Consider the following 16,128-nt stretch of genomic DNA (forward strand, 5'->3'; position numbering starts at 1 on the left):
CATCTGTATCCATTTAAAATATGTTATCAGAACATGTTGAGCTTGATGATTGGGAATGAGAATGATGATTTCTAAATCTACCTGTGTTTGCTCTAGACTGAACTCTGTCAATGCTGAATCATGGATGAATTATTGAACAGACCTACTGGGCACAGGCCCAGGGACATAAAGTTTCAGGGCCAGGGGAAGTGTCCTCGCCTTCACCTGCAAAATGTAAGTCAAATAGACACATACTGACCAGCAAGAGACAAAAAGAACCACAAAGACAATTAAAAATGACCACAAAGGGACTTCACTGAGTACAATGAATGACCACAAATATACTAAAATAACCACAGAAGCTCAGAATGACCACAAAGTGACACAAAATGACCAGAGACACAAAGTGACTACACAGATGCAAAGCAACTACAAAGAGACTCAAAATGGCCACAAAGAGGTGAGAAGCAACTACAGTGAGATACAAAGTTACCTCAAAGAAACCTAAAGCAACTACAGAGAAACACAAAAAGACCACAAAGAGCTACAAAACTACAGCCAGACACATAGTGACTTTAAAGAGACGCAAAATAACAACAAAAAGAGGCTGAACAATGAAAAAGTCTGTGTGTTTTGCTCCTATATAGGAGAGGTGTTTGGGGTCTTCTGTCTAAAATCATGAATGACACTGATGACCAACTACATGTTTCCAGTCAGTGGAAGACCTTGGTGAATTTGTTAGAAAACAAACCAGATGCGCTCTGGTTGCCACCTCTTTATCTACAGATTGCGGTCTCTTAGAGCTACTGTATGTAGCACTTAATAGTCTGCAGGTCTTTGAACCCCAGTTTCTGCTTCCTGCCGAAATCCAGAGAGCTGAATATGCCCCAGCCGGCCTGTCTGATAACCCTCATTGTCTCCCTCAGTGGGTACTCTGAAGCCATGGTGCCACCCAACCCCCCCTCTGGCTGTCACACTACCTAATGGGACGCGTGCGGCTGCTTTGGGGGGTCCCATCATTGGAAAGTGTCTCAACCTGAACCCTAGCTCCAGTCTTTGCTTTGCTACCAGTAGCGGCCTGGCAGTTTGTTCCTGTCTGTCAGCAGCCCCGTGCTATAAAGCCAGTGTTATCTGCAGTGTTAAGTGCAGGCCACAGACGGAGGGTCAGCTTAAAGTGAGGCAGCAGAGACACCCTGTCCCGCCTGGCCCCACCACACACAGGAAACAGGGCTGCGCTGGGTCCCCATGTCTGGCCCCGGAGCCTTGCCTCGGCCAGCAACGCAGGCGCTAATGCAAGGAGACACTCGGCCAAATGACTCTCTAATTTCCCCTCAGGACTCAGACGATCCCACTGGCCCTTGAGAATCAGACTGAGGATTTGTTCGGAGTGATTTGTTTTGTCTTGTCCCTGCCGTCCCTGTGCAATTCCCTCACTCAAGTTCTAGTTCTCTGCTCACAGCATTGTTGAGGACACCAAATTGGGGATTTGAGAAAAGAGGCATTAAAGGAGCAGGAGCCCTTAGAGGATAGAACCTGTGGCTGCACAAGTCATGCAAAAACAATGGAGAGAAAAAATAAACTCACCATTTCTCAACACTGAGAAACACAGAAACTTTAATCTGCAGTATTCCATGAAAAATTTTCTCCTGCAGGATGAGTGGCAGCCATGTTTTGTGCCCATAATCTGTTCATCTGTTAAAGGAACTAAATTTGTGTGAGTGACCGAGCTTCTCAGCCTCTCAGTGCGTCACGTTTGCAGACCTGTAGCTTAATTCCCTTCCAACAGGGGTTTAATGGAGTGACTAACACACACGCAGCTAAAGCCCTTTGAATACAAACTGCCATAGATGACTGCCTCCGAAATCTGTTGAGAAATTAAACAATGATGCATCAAGCTGGTTTCACTGCTGAGATTTGAATGACAATGACATCTGACGCTGTGCTCAGGCTGTTGTGTTTAACTTCAGAGTGCCTCAAGACAAAAAACTCAGACTTATAACTCGCTCACTATGTGCCTCTATTCTCACATACATTACCACTGTATTATTTTTATTGACTTAAAATGACAGTTCACCCTAAAATCAAAAGTACATATTTTAAGTCGTACCTTTAGTGCTATATATCAGTCTAGACTGTTTATGATTGTTTTGTTTTGCGAGTTGATTCGATGTTGGAGATATTGGCTTTAGAGATCTTGGCTTTTTCTCCAATATAATGGAACTATATGGCACCAAGCTTATGATGCTCAAACTGCCCCTGAAAAATTAAAAACAAAAAATACATTTGAAAAGCTTAACAACAATGTCTCTTTACAGAACTCACAACTGACTTACTCAAGGTAATCTATAGACTTTGTTGTGAGCAGTTTCATGTGAAACAATATTACCACACAGCACAAAGCAATTCAATTCAACTTGATTTATAAAGCCCATGTTCCCAAAACACAGTTTGCCTCAGAGGGCATTACAGCATATGACATCTCTCTGCCCTTAGACCCTCACATCGTCTAAGGAAAAAAAAATGGTAGAAACCTCAGGAAGAGCGACTGAGGAGGGATCCCTTTTCCAGGACAGACAACAGATGTTGTAAATAACAATTAAATTACAGTAATGACAAAGAGGAAAGAGAAAGAGAGGGGGAGAGATTCACAGCAATAATGGTAACAATAGCATATCATATAACAATAGTCATAGACGTAAAATGACTAAATACACTCAGTGATAGCATGTGATGTTACCTGCAATATTGTAGGTGTTGATAAGAGTCCCATGCATATATTAATAGTGGAGGCATGATGCATAATAATGGCAGTAGAAGGTCGTGTCGAGCAGGATCACGGCATCTGCGCAACCAAGGCCCACGACACAGGCACAGCCTCAGACAGGACCACAGCAACAGCACAACCAAGACCACGATCAAGGCTAGCCGGAGGCACAGTATGAGTGAAGCCACAGCACAAGCATGGCCAAAGGCAGGGTCACAGCATTGGCACAGCCATCACCACGATCCAGGCGCAGCCAGGATTGCAGCCAATATCCAGCAAAACTATGAAGCAAGCGAGCACGAATGCTCTGGGGAGGCAATCAAGTTAGTGAAATGCAGTAAAAAGACTGGCGTTTGCAGATGGAGGGAGCAAGAGGCAAGAGAAAGAAAAAAGGAGCTCAGTGTATCCTAGAAAGTCCCCCGTCAGACTTACTAGGGGCTAGTCCAGGCAACCTGAGCCAGGTCTTAAGTCTCCCCTTAAAAGTGGAGATGGTGTCTGCCTCTCTGACCGAACCAGGAGGATGGTACCATAAAAGAGGAGCGTGGTAACTGAAGGCTCTGGCTCCCATCCTACATCCTATACCTCTACTGTTAGCTTACCTTGCACCACTGAGCTCGCTAACGTTACAACTCAGCTGAGGAGGATGGCATTAATGTTTACATTTGGTGCGTTCATTTGGGTTCATGTTTAGCGTGTTCACAACATCAGTCCATATGTATACCATGTGGTATTTATGACCTCATAAGCAGAGATTTTCCATGAGCTCTGAGTTAACAAGTTGTGACTTGTCTGCTAATGCACACGCCACAGACTCCACTTTTTCTGTGGATGGTGTGGACGGGTTTCCAATACAGATTTGCACAAAACTGAAGCGGTATTTTCGAAATGTCATCAAAACACAATTGTAAATTTACTGTGTTTCCACTGACTGATGTTATGCGACTTCTCTCGCGATGTTATGTGACGCGACTTGTCTTGTGATAACCATCCAAAGAAACATGGTGATGGATGTTTAAAACACAAGCAGGTTTATTCCTATTGCAATCACTGCACTAGTTGTCATTTTGTCCAATTGAAGGCGATGTAGGTGTGTTATGGGAGTAACAATGGAAAGGCAAGCCCCTTATGTGTCAGAGCGGCCACATATGAGGGCTATCTGGGAGTTGATGGTCCACGATTTCACAGAGGAATTATGGATTCAAAACTTCTGGATGATCTGCTCAACTTTTGGAGAGTTTTGCGATGCAATAACACCTTTTGTAGCGCCTGCTGCATCATGAGGGAGCTAGTTCCTACTGACAAGCACATAACCATAGCATCATGTGACCTATAAAAGCCAAAAAAGTGTTTCCATTGCAGTTTTGTGAAATATGGCTTTTTCAAATTGCCTGAAATATCACCTCATGCAAGCGTAAGAACATTTTTTGTGAGTTTTTTTTTTTAATTCACTTGTTTTCATAATGTGTATTTTATTTTTATTATTTCAATTTGCGCAATTTAAGGGTAAATAGAAACATTCATTGTGTTTTCCCATTCTTTCCCTGAGCACCACGAGTCCTGCATGTTTTAGGTCTCTCCCTGCTGCAGCGCAGCTGATATAAATGATCCACTCGTTATGAACTCCTGAAGCTGCTTGATAACGAGCTGATTATTTAATTCAGCTGTGTTGCAGCAGGGAGAGATCTAAAACATGCAGGACAACTGGTACTCGAGGGTTGGCACGCACTGCCCTATACTATACTTTACTGTACTGCACTGTACTGTACTACAGTATACTGTGCTATACAACATAGAAAAAAGGAGCTTAACCCTAATCTTACTTTTCCGTTTAAGACCATACAAACCCAATGTCAGGCTGGTTGAAGAAGTAAGTGAAAGGGTAGTTTGATGCTGGTTGCATCATGAGACAGGCTGTTTCACTGTGAAAGCAACTTCATTATTAGAAAAGAAAATATTAATGCAGTGATGAAATAAGCTTTTTAAGAAACAAAGTAAAAATAAGTATGTTTGTATGGCTTTGTAAAGTATGTTGTGTTTCATATGTCATTGTTAGTGCGGTTAGACCAAAGACAGATTGCCCCTCTGAACAAGGTTTCATTTAAATAACTATTCACATTATCCAATATTTCTCTCTCTCTCTCACTCACACACACACACACACACACACACAAACACAAACACACACACACACAAAGATTGGGGAAATGGCCCCCCAAAATCTTCTTTTCTCTCTCATTAATCATCTCATGGTCCACAAGATATATCTGATGACCCTCAGCAGGGGCCTGACCCCTACCACTGAAGAAACCTAACTGTAGCCAATAAAGTGGTTTAAAATTGCTCCTCCTGGACAGCTACTAAACACTGTTTACACAATGATGCATCAGGTTTTATAATGGAATTTATTACGAAATGTCACAGAGGTTATTTTTTATGTTGATGCTTTTGCATTTAGTTAATTATTTATTTATTTTTTTTAGTTAATTAGTATTTTTTTCTTAACCCGATACCTGAACAAATAGGTTTGGGCAATGAGCAACTTAACACATGGCCCAAAAACTAGCAAGAAATATTAAAGCACCACAAGAAAACAAGAAAAATAAGTAAAATTTTTGAAAAAAACAACACACAACTGTTTATCTGGAACTTTCCTCAATAAACAACACAGCACAAATACACTGTAAAATCTGACAAGCTGATCTTACTTAAAACAATCTGGGAAACAAACTGCCTTGAAAAAGTAAATATAAAAATTAATCTTACTTTATGTTTACTTTATGTCTCATTGTTAAGTTGCTTATAATGTATCTGTATTTACTTAATTTACTAAAGTTAGTCTACTTAAAAATGACAAATGTAATTACTTTCTAAGTGTTAGCAACTTAAGTAAACCAAGTTAGTCTAAGTTAACTTGATCATCACAAAGAGGACTTAGCCCATGATGAAGGTAGGAGATCTGTGAGTTCTGTTTTTTAACATGTTTAAGAAAATACACATATGACTGACTAGTTTGCAGCCAGTAGAATAAAGCTGAACTGCACAATCAACTTGGGTTACTTAAATTGCTTAAACTCTGAAAGATTGGTTTAATTAAACTTGTCATTTTTAAGTGCCAACCACTTCACAAAATCAAGTAAATACAACAAAATTACAAGTTAACTTAACATTTAGAAATAAACTAAACATAATCAAAGATAAGTTGTATTTACTTGCATTTTTTTCAAGGCAATTGGTTTCCTATAGGCTATTTTTCTTTTTAAGTAAAATCAGCTTTTCAGATTTTACACTGTTTCTGTGCATCAGCGCCACAATATTTTGTTGTTATTTAATTAACACAATATTATCACACATTACGACCAAAAACAAACAAAAAACTGCTATTTACGCAATGTGAAACATCACATTTTCAACACTTCTATATTAATAACATGTCGCATCTTTGCCACTCTGCGTCGCTGGATCCTGCGTCCGATTTAACGGGTTATTTTTAGGGCGCGCTTCACTAAATATAACCCGCCTCCATCATCTGTCACCGCGTCACAACATGTAACATTATCCCGGTTTGTTTTGGGTTTTTTCTTCCCCAGGCTGAGCTGGATGAGTGGTGTCGGGTTTGGGGCTATAAAAGGAGGGACAAGCACGAGGGCTGAACACTCATCATCCAGAGGAGAACCTGTAGAGGTACTTGGGGGATAGTTTCTCCTCGCATTGGACTTTTCTGGGTCAAAATTAGCCTATTTGATCAGTTTTTATTGTTTTTTGTTTTTGCTCTTTACACTTAGACCACCTGAGTGAATGTATAGGTTTTACCTTTACTGGCTACATCAGCGTCAAAATGACTTTTTGGTGCAACTCCTGCAAATGCCATGTTGCTACTCCGTGCACCTCCCATCATCATCTGCAGCAGAATCACCGCGGCTCCTTCTGCAGGAGGTTCAGGTCAGTGACGCTCCTCTCCTCCTCCTTCCTCCTCTCTGCTCCATGCTCCTCTAGTGGCGGGATCAACACATGGCTGTTAAGAAAATTAAGACCCAACTCTGCTGCCTGCAGTGCGTGCACCACAGGGAGCACTTAATCCAGTTTTCTCCTGTCTGCAGCCTGGCACTGTATGTGATACATACTAATCCAGAAACAATGATGCTGTTACTGCGTTAAGAAATTCAAGCTGGTGCTGATTAGCAGGATCTTGCAGACTAACACTGGAAGAGCATCACCAATCTTAATAAATCAGTTTGAAATACTAGGGTTTGCCAAGGGTGAAGTCGTGTAATTTGAGACATCAGGTAAAATGAGACAAATAAGGTTTTACATTTTGGGCTCTTTTATATATAAGCAGCCAGTCACCAAACATGTTTTTGCTTTTCATGATCATTTTTATTGGTTTGAGAAAGCTACTATGGGAAGAGTAAAGACTCAAAAATCCAGTGGCTCCAGGACTTGCAGGGAAAGCCATGTGGCATATTGATTTTCTCATGTTGGTAATAAGAGTGTAGTTAAAACATCAAAAATGATTGTAGGATGTTGCTTTTTATTAACTGTTTGTCTTATAATCAAGGTATTTTCGCAATACACTTTAATTTTTATCAGAAAGGGTTTTGGGTGAGAACTTAATGCATTCAGGTAAAATGGGACAAAAAATTGAACTAAAATGGGACATTTTTCCAGCGTAAAACCAGCATGTTTATAGACTACCAGATGCAATAAAGTCATGAGTTATGCTGTTGCGTGCCACTCTGTCACATTAGACATTTTTAGTATTTTTGTCACTTAAGAAATATGAAACACAATGCTGTCCATGTCAGCAACAAGCTTGGCAGAAAAGATGGACATTTTTTTAATGAATAGCAACAGGTGACAGTTTGATTTTGTGACTTAATAACTGAGCTGATTTATTGATTTTACCATTAAAAGCAAAATAAACATGATTGTCCTGTTTTACTTGCCAGCTGTCCCACTTTACCTGAACATGTCACTGGAGTGAAGTTGGGGTTCTTGACATGTCTGTAGGTCCAAAATGTCTGAATTATTGTACTAAACAACATATTTTATGCATAAAAATATAGCATAGAACTGTAACAAGTTATAAAAGTAACACTTAAGGTGGTCTGCATAATTTTAGGTGGTTTTCTTGGTAATCTACCAAAAAGTGTCACATATTACCTGACTTCATGCTTCTGGGAAATTTATTATGTGTGTATGAATTTAATGTTTTTGTTGCATTTATTCCATCGACTTAAAATCCTGGTCTTGTATTTGTGAGTATCCCTGAAAAATCCCCAAAATAGGCTATTAATTACACAATTCTAATGGATCTTCATTGTTATGGTGCTTTATTGTCACAACCTGATCAAATTCTCCTTTTGTGGCACTTTTCTGTGTCCTTGTGACGTGGGGCGCCCCGCTCTGAGGACATCCACTTTATAAGGTAATGAAGGGAGCATCAGAAGCCCAGCCTTCCCTCTTTGTGTGTGACGCCCACGCTGAAGCCCTGGCAGCTATAAAAACCCCCGGCTCTCTGTGGACGGGCCCAGACAGATACTGATCAGACAGACTGAAGTCTATTGAGAGCCCTCGTGTCTGCCGCAGACACGACAGCCTCTCATATCAGCAGTTTCCATAGGAACCCCCGAGGAAGAGGCTGAAATTTTGAAAAAAAAGAAAAGAAAAAAGAGGCTAGATCAGTTCAGGCCAATTACTCCTTTTGTCTCCTTTTGATTTATTTTTTTTCCACATTTGTCTCTTGGAGGAGGATTACCTCTGATTTTTTTTTTTCTTTTTTGAAATGCAAGTGTGGAACTAGACAAAACTTTCCCCAGCTTTCTCACTTTTCCTTCAAGCTCTGACCACCATGGTTTCTCACAGATCCACCAAAGGAGCGTCCAAAGCCCGCCGGGACCACATCAATCACGAGATTAGGAACATGCGCGCCCTGTTGCCCATTACCCAGGAGGACCAAGAGCGTCTCTCCTACCTGCACTCCATGGCCGCCATCTGCGCCTACATCAGGAAGTCTGTTCTCTTCCAGGGTAAGTCTTCACTTTTTGGCTACAGTCATTCTTGAATATCTTTGAACTACTGATCTATATTCAGCCAGCGTCATTGTAAATGGGACTAAGTTTGCAGCACCGCTGGGACTGTATCAAAGATAAAACCTGAGACAACCTGCAGAGATGCACAGAGTGTAACCACTGCTAAACTCACTCTTCCCTCCCTCAGGACTCCCAGCTGGGGAGAGACCACAACGCTGTCTGCCATACGAGGCCTTCCTTCAAGCCCTGCATGGCTTCATCCTGGTCACCACCGCCCAGGGGAGGCTTGTCTATGTGTCCGAAAATGTGGCTGAATATCTTGGCCTTTCCATGGTAAGTCTGATTTAATAATTGTTGAACATCTTTTACTGTTAAGTTTCCTTCAAATTGAGCTTGAGTGGATCATAACTAATGACAAAAACCTATTTTTTTCCAGATAGATGTGCTTCAAGGAGACAGTTTGTATGACATGGTTGAACGCTCAGACGTTGATGTTGTTAAATCACACCTGGACATTGAAAACAACTCATCATTAGGTAACTGACATCACTTTAAAACGCAGCATTTTAAATTGTAATTACAACATATTGTGTCCTTTTTCTATTTTGTTGGGACTACTGAAAGACTTAACTGACACCTTTTTCAGAGAGGAACTTTATATGCTGCATGCAAACCTCCAAGGCCTTCAAGCTCCAACACGGCAGCTGCTGTTCCATGCTGGTCAGAGGGAGCTTCCAGTCCTTCCCTCAGCCTTGCCGATCCTCCTCTTCAGCCTGTCCTGCCAACCAGTCTCTGTTTGTGGCCATCTGCACCCCCACGGTCAACCGCCTGCAGAGCTCCAACTCCCACTTCTGTCATAGCTTCAGGAGCGTCCACAGACTTGATATGACCTTCGCTCAGCTGTCAGACAGGTAAGTTCATACATCCTCATTTGAATAGATATAATAAAATGTTCTGCTGCTTACTGACAAACATTTTGTTGTCTTTTTCTTTTCAGTGTTTTATATTTCTTGGGGTATTCGGCAGAAGAGATGACAGGTCGATCTTGGTACAGTCTCGTCCACCCTGAAGATCTGTGTCTGAGTGCAGATTCTCATAGAAATTTAAGTAAGTTTAAGATCCACTGCAGAGAAACTTGTTTCACACTGGCTGAATACTTATACAGCAGCCTGATGCAATAAAAAACAAGTCAAGGTCCCAAACACAAATTTGAAAACCAGTGCCGGATCTAGCAAATTCAGCACCCTTGGCAAGCTTATCCTATTTTTTTAGAACATTAAATACAACCAACGTGGCTCCTTTACAGCAAGCAAGCAGTGTGACAGTATGGGGACAATTTTAAATTTCTCTCTTAAGCCAAAGCTGAGAAGGTTTGAATGAGGGACGTTTAAAAATTGCATTGTTAATTTCAATGGTGTTGATTTTGGGGGGGACACAGGGGAAAACTGCCACAATATTTGGAACATTTACATTAAAACATGAAAATAGCGCAGGTCTTTTATTTTGACAACATTAAAGATCTTTTCATCATAAATTGATGCAGAAAAGAAATTAGTTCCTAAAAAATCATCAGAATGCAGGAAATAAAGAGTTTGAAAGTCAAGATTCCCCAGTGGGAGAACCCTAAAACCTCTGCTTCATAAAACGCAGCCTTCTGCCTGGGTTAATTTACAAATGTGAGCGCAAGAAAGATCATTTTTATTTCACTTCTATTTACTTTATTGTGCAGACTTGCAGTAAGAGACTTAGGTTCTGATTTCATTGTGTGCTTGTCAATAAGTGTGTAGTCGTGCATGGTGATAACCATTAATTTGTCTTCATTGTCTCATCCAGTGAAGGCAGATGAGGGCTGTCAGGTAGAGATGGTGCTCAGACTACAGTGTAAGGATCTGTCATGGATGTGGATCTACATTCGAGCTAACAAGGACTGCCAGGGCGTGAGCTGCACCAACTTTATCATCAGGTACGACAAACTCCCAGCACACCTGAGCTGACAGTGTAAGAAATGTTTGTGGTCTTAATACGTTGTTTTGCTCTTGTAGTGAGACAGAAGCCAGATTTCTGCAGGAGAAAATCAGCAGTGATGCCTTCAGGCCATCATCTCTCCCAAATTCCTGCAATTTTGCAGGTCAACAGGCGCCCAACGCTCAGAGCCACAACAGCACTAAATGCTGTAAAAGGCCGAGGACGTCTAACAGCCAAAGTGAGGAGCCAGCTGCCAAATTGAGGAGGGAGTCAGAGAGGGACATTTACTATGTGGCGTGTGCCTCCTCCCAAGGCTCACCTGTTACCTTGGGTGACAGCCCTGCTCTCTTCACCCCTCCCTACAGCCCGGCCTCCTCCAGCTCCCCTCTGCAGCAGGAGGAGCTCAGTCATGACCTCCTGATGGATGTGCATGGATACACAGATCAGCTGCTCTCCTCCCCAGAGTGCTCTCCCACCTATTACTCCTACCCTGAGGCAGCTCTTACCTGTCACCAATCACCCTCCGACTCCCGCCCTGCAGTCGCCGAACAAACCTTTGACCAAGCAGCCTTCAGCGCTCCCTCTCCACTCGCCTCCTCATCTCCAACCTATGATTTCCAGGCTTGTTCGGCCGATGCACGATTAGTTCCAGACCGCCTGTCTGTGTCGGACATGTGTGAGAGCCCGGTCGACTGTGCTCTGCATCCAGATGAATTCAGCCTCATAGAGCAGCCACATGAGGGCAGCCTTGTCCAAGTGCATCATGTTCCCATGCACCCAAGTCTTCTTACTCCAAACCAGTCTCCCACATCAACGACGTCTAACCATTACAGCGAGAGGGAGCAGGCAGAGATCAGCATTCTGGCCCAGCAGATCTCCTCCCTGGCCAGCAGCTTTGCTAAGCATCACAACCTGAACACGCTTCAAAATGCACCCCATCCTGCAACCACTACCACCCTGCCCTCACAATGCGAATGGCCCCATCACCTTCGTCTCCCCTCAGCCCTTCCTCTCAAGCGCGAGCTGATCCTCGATGACTGCGTGTTCGACAGCATCCTCAAAGACTTGGACATGGTCACAAGTAAAAGCAGCATAGCTGATCATGGTGTTGCACCATACAGCTACCAGCAGGACTTGTTGTGCTGCCAAAGTCAATTAGAGCAGGATCCTCTCTGTGTCTCCCCAACCATCTCAGAGGAGCTGCTGCCTGCAGAGCCGTTCACTGCCATGGATTCCTTCAGTTTGCAGTTGGGACTCCATGACCAAAACACTGGGTTGCATCAACTCAGCCACTATATTCAGAGTGGCCCCCAGCAAGGTAATTTACACTAAACTATCAACAATTTCTTCTAATATATTAACAGTTGGCTTGGGTGTTATGTATTATTTCATACCCTCCTGAAAGTGTATATGACGGTGTAAGTGTACAGTGCTAACACCCCCACTACTTACTTTCAGCTTTTCAAATTAATAAATACAAAATAGAAATACAACTGTACACCTTTTGAATTCAATGACAAGTCATATTTGCCTCTTTTACTCATTATAAAACACACTTCATTCAAACTCAACAGAAACAAATAAAACGTACCCAAAATGTCTTGGTTACTCTTGCCAGTAATCTAGTTAGTCTACTGTGCCAGCTTCAGTTTGGTCGTAATAAAGCCTTAACTCACCAAGTTAGATGTAAAAAAAATCAAACACAACCTGCTCGCTCGCAATTAAACTTTTTGAGACTCAGTGCTGAATCCTCAAAGTGGATATCAGTGCAGTCAAAATCAGGGACAGCACTCCAATTTTAGAGGTGGCAATAATTTAATTAATTAATTGCATTAGATAAAAAAACAACAACAACAACAACAACAACAACATGCCATTATTCTCTATTCTCTCTGCCATAACTTGCCGCCGGCTGTTTACAGTCCTCTTATTTATCCCTCCACCACTAGATGTCGCAGCGTCTTTCAGCTCAGCTGCCTGTTCTACCAGTAGAGACCACAAACTGAGCTCTGGTGGTGCGTGCTGTGCACTACATACCATGAGTTTTAATAGAAGAAGCCTGTATTTATGACAGTAATGAAAAACATACCTTTGGGATTTCTAAATACCCTTGTATACCATAATACCGTGATACCATCCCCGCCTAATATACAGTAGGTTTCGGATTTTAAAGTTTAAATGTCACTAATAATACTTTCTGTCTCCTTTCAGATGGACTTGCTGAAGAAAACCTGTACTAAAATAAGTCTGTGACTTACTGTGCTACCACTTGTATGACATATTGTCAGGGCCTTCACTGGATTCAAAGACAAAGGTGAGCAGAGACATTTAAAGGATGTCTTTGCTAAGACACTGTTTCTTTAAACGACCTGTTTCCAAATGTAGAAAAGCATCTAAAGTACATCATGTGCTCTTCAGGCTACAGCTTTGTCTTCATTTCTCCACACTGCTGTCAGCTGTGTTTTATGTTTTGCTGATGTCTTGTATTTTATGAAAAAGGTACTTTTTTAGAGAATGTGTGCGACAACATTTACACACTGAAATGGAGGTATATTTTTCTTCTAATGCTGAGTGACCACAGTTTACTATTGAGCACTTTATCAATGTCATTGCCACAAGAATTTTATAAATGAAAAGGCGTCCTTATTCAAAGGAGTATCACGTAGTTTTAAGATGAGCTTTAACACATAAATCATTCCTTATAACAAAGGGACATTTGTAAACGTGTGGTTTTCAGTGCCTTAAAAACATGAAGTGAAAACACTTATTGTTTTAAAAATAACATTTCTTATGTCTTATTTTTCTAAGTGTGCCATTAATGTTGTTGTGAATAAAGAAATCACTTAGCAAGATAATGATTATTGGTACTTAAACACCTACCTCAATGTACATCTCAACACATTCGAAGTCTGAATTTTATGAATCAAATATATTTATTTCGAACATCACCTTTTTTCCCTTTACTTCATAGTCTTAACATATTTTTACTTTACTGAAATGTGAATCTTAAATGTAAGTTCATTCATTCCATATTTGTTTTTTGTATTTCATTATTTCTATGGTACTCTACGTGTGACTCTACTACTTTATGTTTAAATGTTCAATGTTATTTTGTTATTCTATTTTTCTCCACATGTTTGAAATGTTAATAAATCAAATGTAAAATGTATTAGGGTTTTGTTGATTTAATAACAATGAGGGTTTTCAACATATTGTCTTCCAAAAAGACTCATGCAGGTGTTAAAAGACTCTTTTCTCTGACTCTCACAGTAAATGAAGCCACCACTATGTAACTGGACTCATTAATTCCTTTAAACACAATCAATACCGCATCTAACTACTATTTTTTTGTTAACATACGTTAATTGATTTTAAACATTTAACAAGTCATGCATACATATAAGAAACCCTCCTCTTAGAACATATGGGATTATATAGATTAAATCAAAACACTATGTCAATATCTTAACATAAAATAGTAAAAGTAAATCAATACAGTTATTTTGTCCATTATCATAACCTTAGGTTTCCAAAGCATCTTCAATCTCACAATTTTTAACGAAAACGTCTCCTAAATATTAACAAATTGAGAGGCATTATTTCTCACTCTATGGGTGAGCTTTTCAATAGCCAGGCTTGCCTATGAACCTTTCAAACACCAGCAATGAAAGAGGCAACTCACAGTTTTACAAGAGTGCAACTAAGCATCCCACCTGTAGCAAACATCAGTCAACCATCACTTTTTCTCTTCTCGGCAGGGTGAAACTGTCTGGAAATAAGCCCGGCAAGCATAGACTAAGACTTAAAGGCACTGAGCGTGAGGTCATCCTAGAGACAAAATGCACCACCAACCTCCAGAATTTCTAACTTTTATGCTTTAAGTACAAAGATGGTAGGTATATCTCCTTCAATAAAGTAAGACATCAAGGTCAATTTGGTGGAAAAAACACTTTCTAACAAAATTTAACTTAACCCTAGATTTACTGATTTTTCTTTGGCCACTTAGGGCCAGTAAACAAGTTCTAAACACAGCTCTAAGATTCAGTATTACCACTATAGGCTCATTTATACTCCCTGTATGTGGGAAAGTAGAATGTTTAAAGTGTTGTATAGATATGATGGCATAGATACAGCCAATGAAATGGTACCAGAGGGCAGAATCAACTGTTTCAGACAATAAAAAATGGGGAACAATGGAGGAGGTTGTAATATACCTTTAAATGGAGGCAGCATTGAACCACAGGGCCAAAAAATAAATGGCGACATATGGAAGCTGATTTTTTTGCACTATATAACAAATTCGCTCCATTCTGCCATTTCTAAAATGTCTTTGTTGTCTCTTATGGTTTTGTCTCACTTGAACTCATAAATACTCGCTCCTTGTTTAGCTGTTTTGGACTCCACCGACTCCTGAGTGAAATCTGTCTCTTTCGCTGCTAAACGCTACACCATGTTCACCAGCTAGTTAATGACTTTGTGTGCCATCTGTTTTGTACTGAGCATGTAGTGCACAGTAGGTTATTGAGAGCTTTTTCATCAAAATGACCTAAAACACACCAAAAAGCTCTGTAAAGCTGATGAGAAACACACAAATAATTCACCAATATAAAGAGGGCCCTCACATAAAACTTGGATGTCTATGTGGTAGAAAGAAGCAAATACTTTTGGAATTGGTGTTTCATGCACCGTACCAGACCAAGAAATGCTCGTGATGGTAGCCATGATGCAAAGTCATCTGTTTGACACAACAGTGGCCGGCTGGTAATAAAAAATCTTTTATTGGACTTTGAGAAATAGGAGAAATATCCATTTATTACTGTTTAAATACAAAAAATGATTAGTGCAGTTCTAAAATTCACCTTTTTATTGGAACATTTATTTACTACAAATGGGTCTACTGTATTTTTTAGTGAGCCCTTTCTCTGCATTGAATCAGATTGAGGACTGCTAAACGGTCCCAGTGCAATGTCCAGTGAGCTCCTCAGTGCTTCATTGATTTTTACATCTTGTAGCTGGTCAAACCATGAGAGCACATAAACTGTATACAGAGGAATCAATTATGTGTTTAGACAGATGTGCAGAGTCGATGCATAGATGAATAGACAAAGAAGAGAACTGACTGAGGTGACTGATGGATGCTTGTGATTAAACAGAGATGCACTTGGGCCAGGTGCACATGTGTGGAACAAAAAGCTCACAGGGGGCACTACAGTCGTGCTGCTGGTGCAGTTTGTGCAATGCAGAGCCCCAGTGTTTTTCTCATGCCCATTAGAACAGCCACTAGATGGAGTGAAAGCTCCAATAGCCTTCCTGTAACACAGATATCTCCATGCCATTAGTGTAATAGTATTAGTGTGTGTGTGTGTGTGTGTGTGCTGATGAGAGCACAAA

General features: G+C 40.8%; 1 protein-coding gene across 1 annotated transcript; it reads left to right on the forward strand.

Moving 5' to 3' along the window:
• The first annotated feature begins 6,181 nt into the window (after positions 1-6,181).
• npas4l (neuronal PAS domain protein 4 like) lies at positions 6,182-13,843 on the forward strand. The gene is made up of 9 exons (XM_088086869.1): positions 6,182-6,682; positions 8,606-8,769; positions 8,960-9,105; positions 9,209-9,308; positions 9,419-9,683; positions 9,770-9,879; positions 10,606-10,735; positions 10,815-12,055; positions 12,949-13,843. The coding sequence occupies exons 1-9, from the start codon at positions 6,579-6,581 to the stop codon at positions 12,975-12,977; spliced, it is 2,289 nt and encodes a 762-aa protein (XP_087942995.1). The 5' UTR covers positions 6,182-6,578; the 3' UTR covers positions 12,978-13,843.
• The last annotated feature ends 2,285 nt before the right edge of the window (positions 13,844-16,128 follow it).

Source organism: Plectropomus leopardus, chromosome 13 (genome assembly GCF_026936395.1).
Source record: "Plectropomus leopardus strain MGB_pleo_1.0 chromosome 13, ASM2693639v1, whole genome shotgun sequence".
Lineage (NCBI taxonomy): Eukaryota > Metazoa > Chordata > Actinopteri > Perciformes > Serranidae > Plectropomus > Plectropomus leopardus.

Bases quoted from the DNA above. Each gene is read 5' to 3' on its own strand.
- npas4l (XM_088086869.1), top strand. From the start codon at position 6,579: ATGACTTTTTGGTGCAACTCCTGCAAATGCCATGTTGCTACTCCGTGC. The intron at 9,309-9,418 runs GTAACTGACATC...CACCTTTTTCAG, and splicing joins TGAAAACAACTCATCATTAG to AGAGGAACTTTATATGCTGC. The intron at 9,880-10,605 runs GTAAGTTTAAGA...TGTCTCATCCAG, and splicing joins AGATTCTCATAGAAATTTAA to TGAAGGCAGATGAGGGCTGT.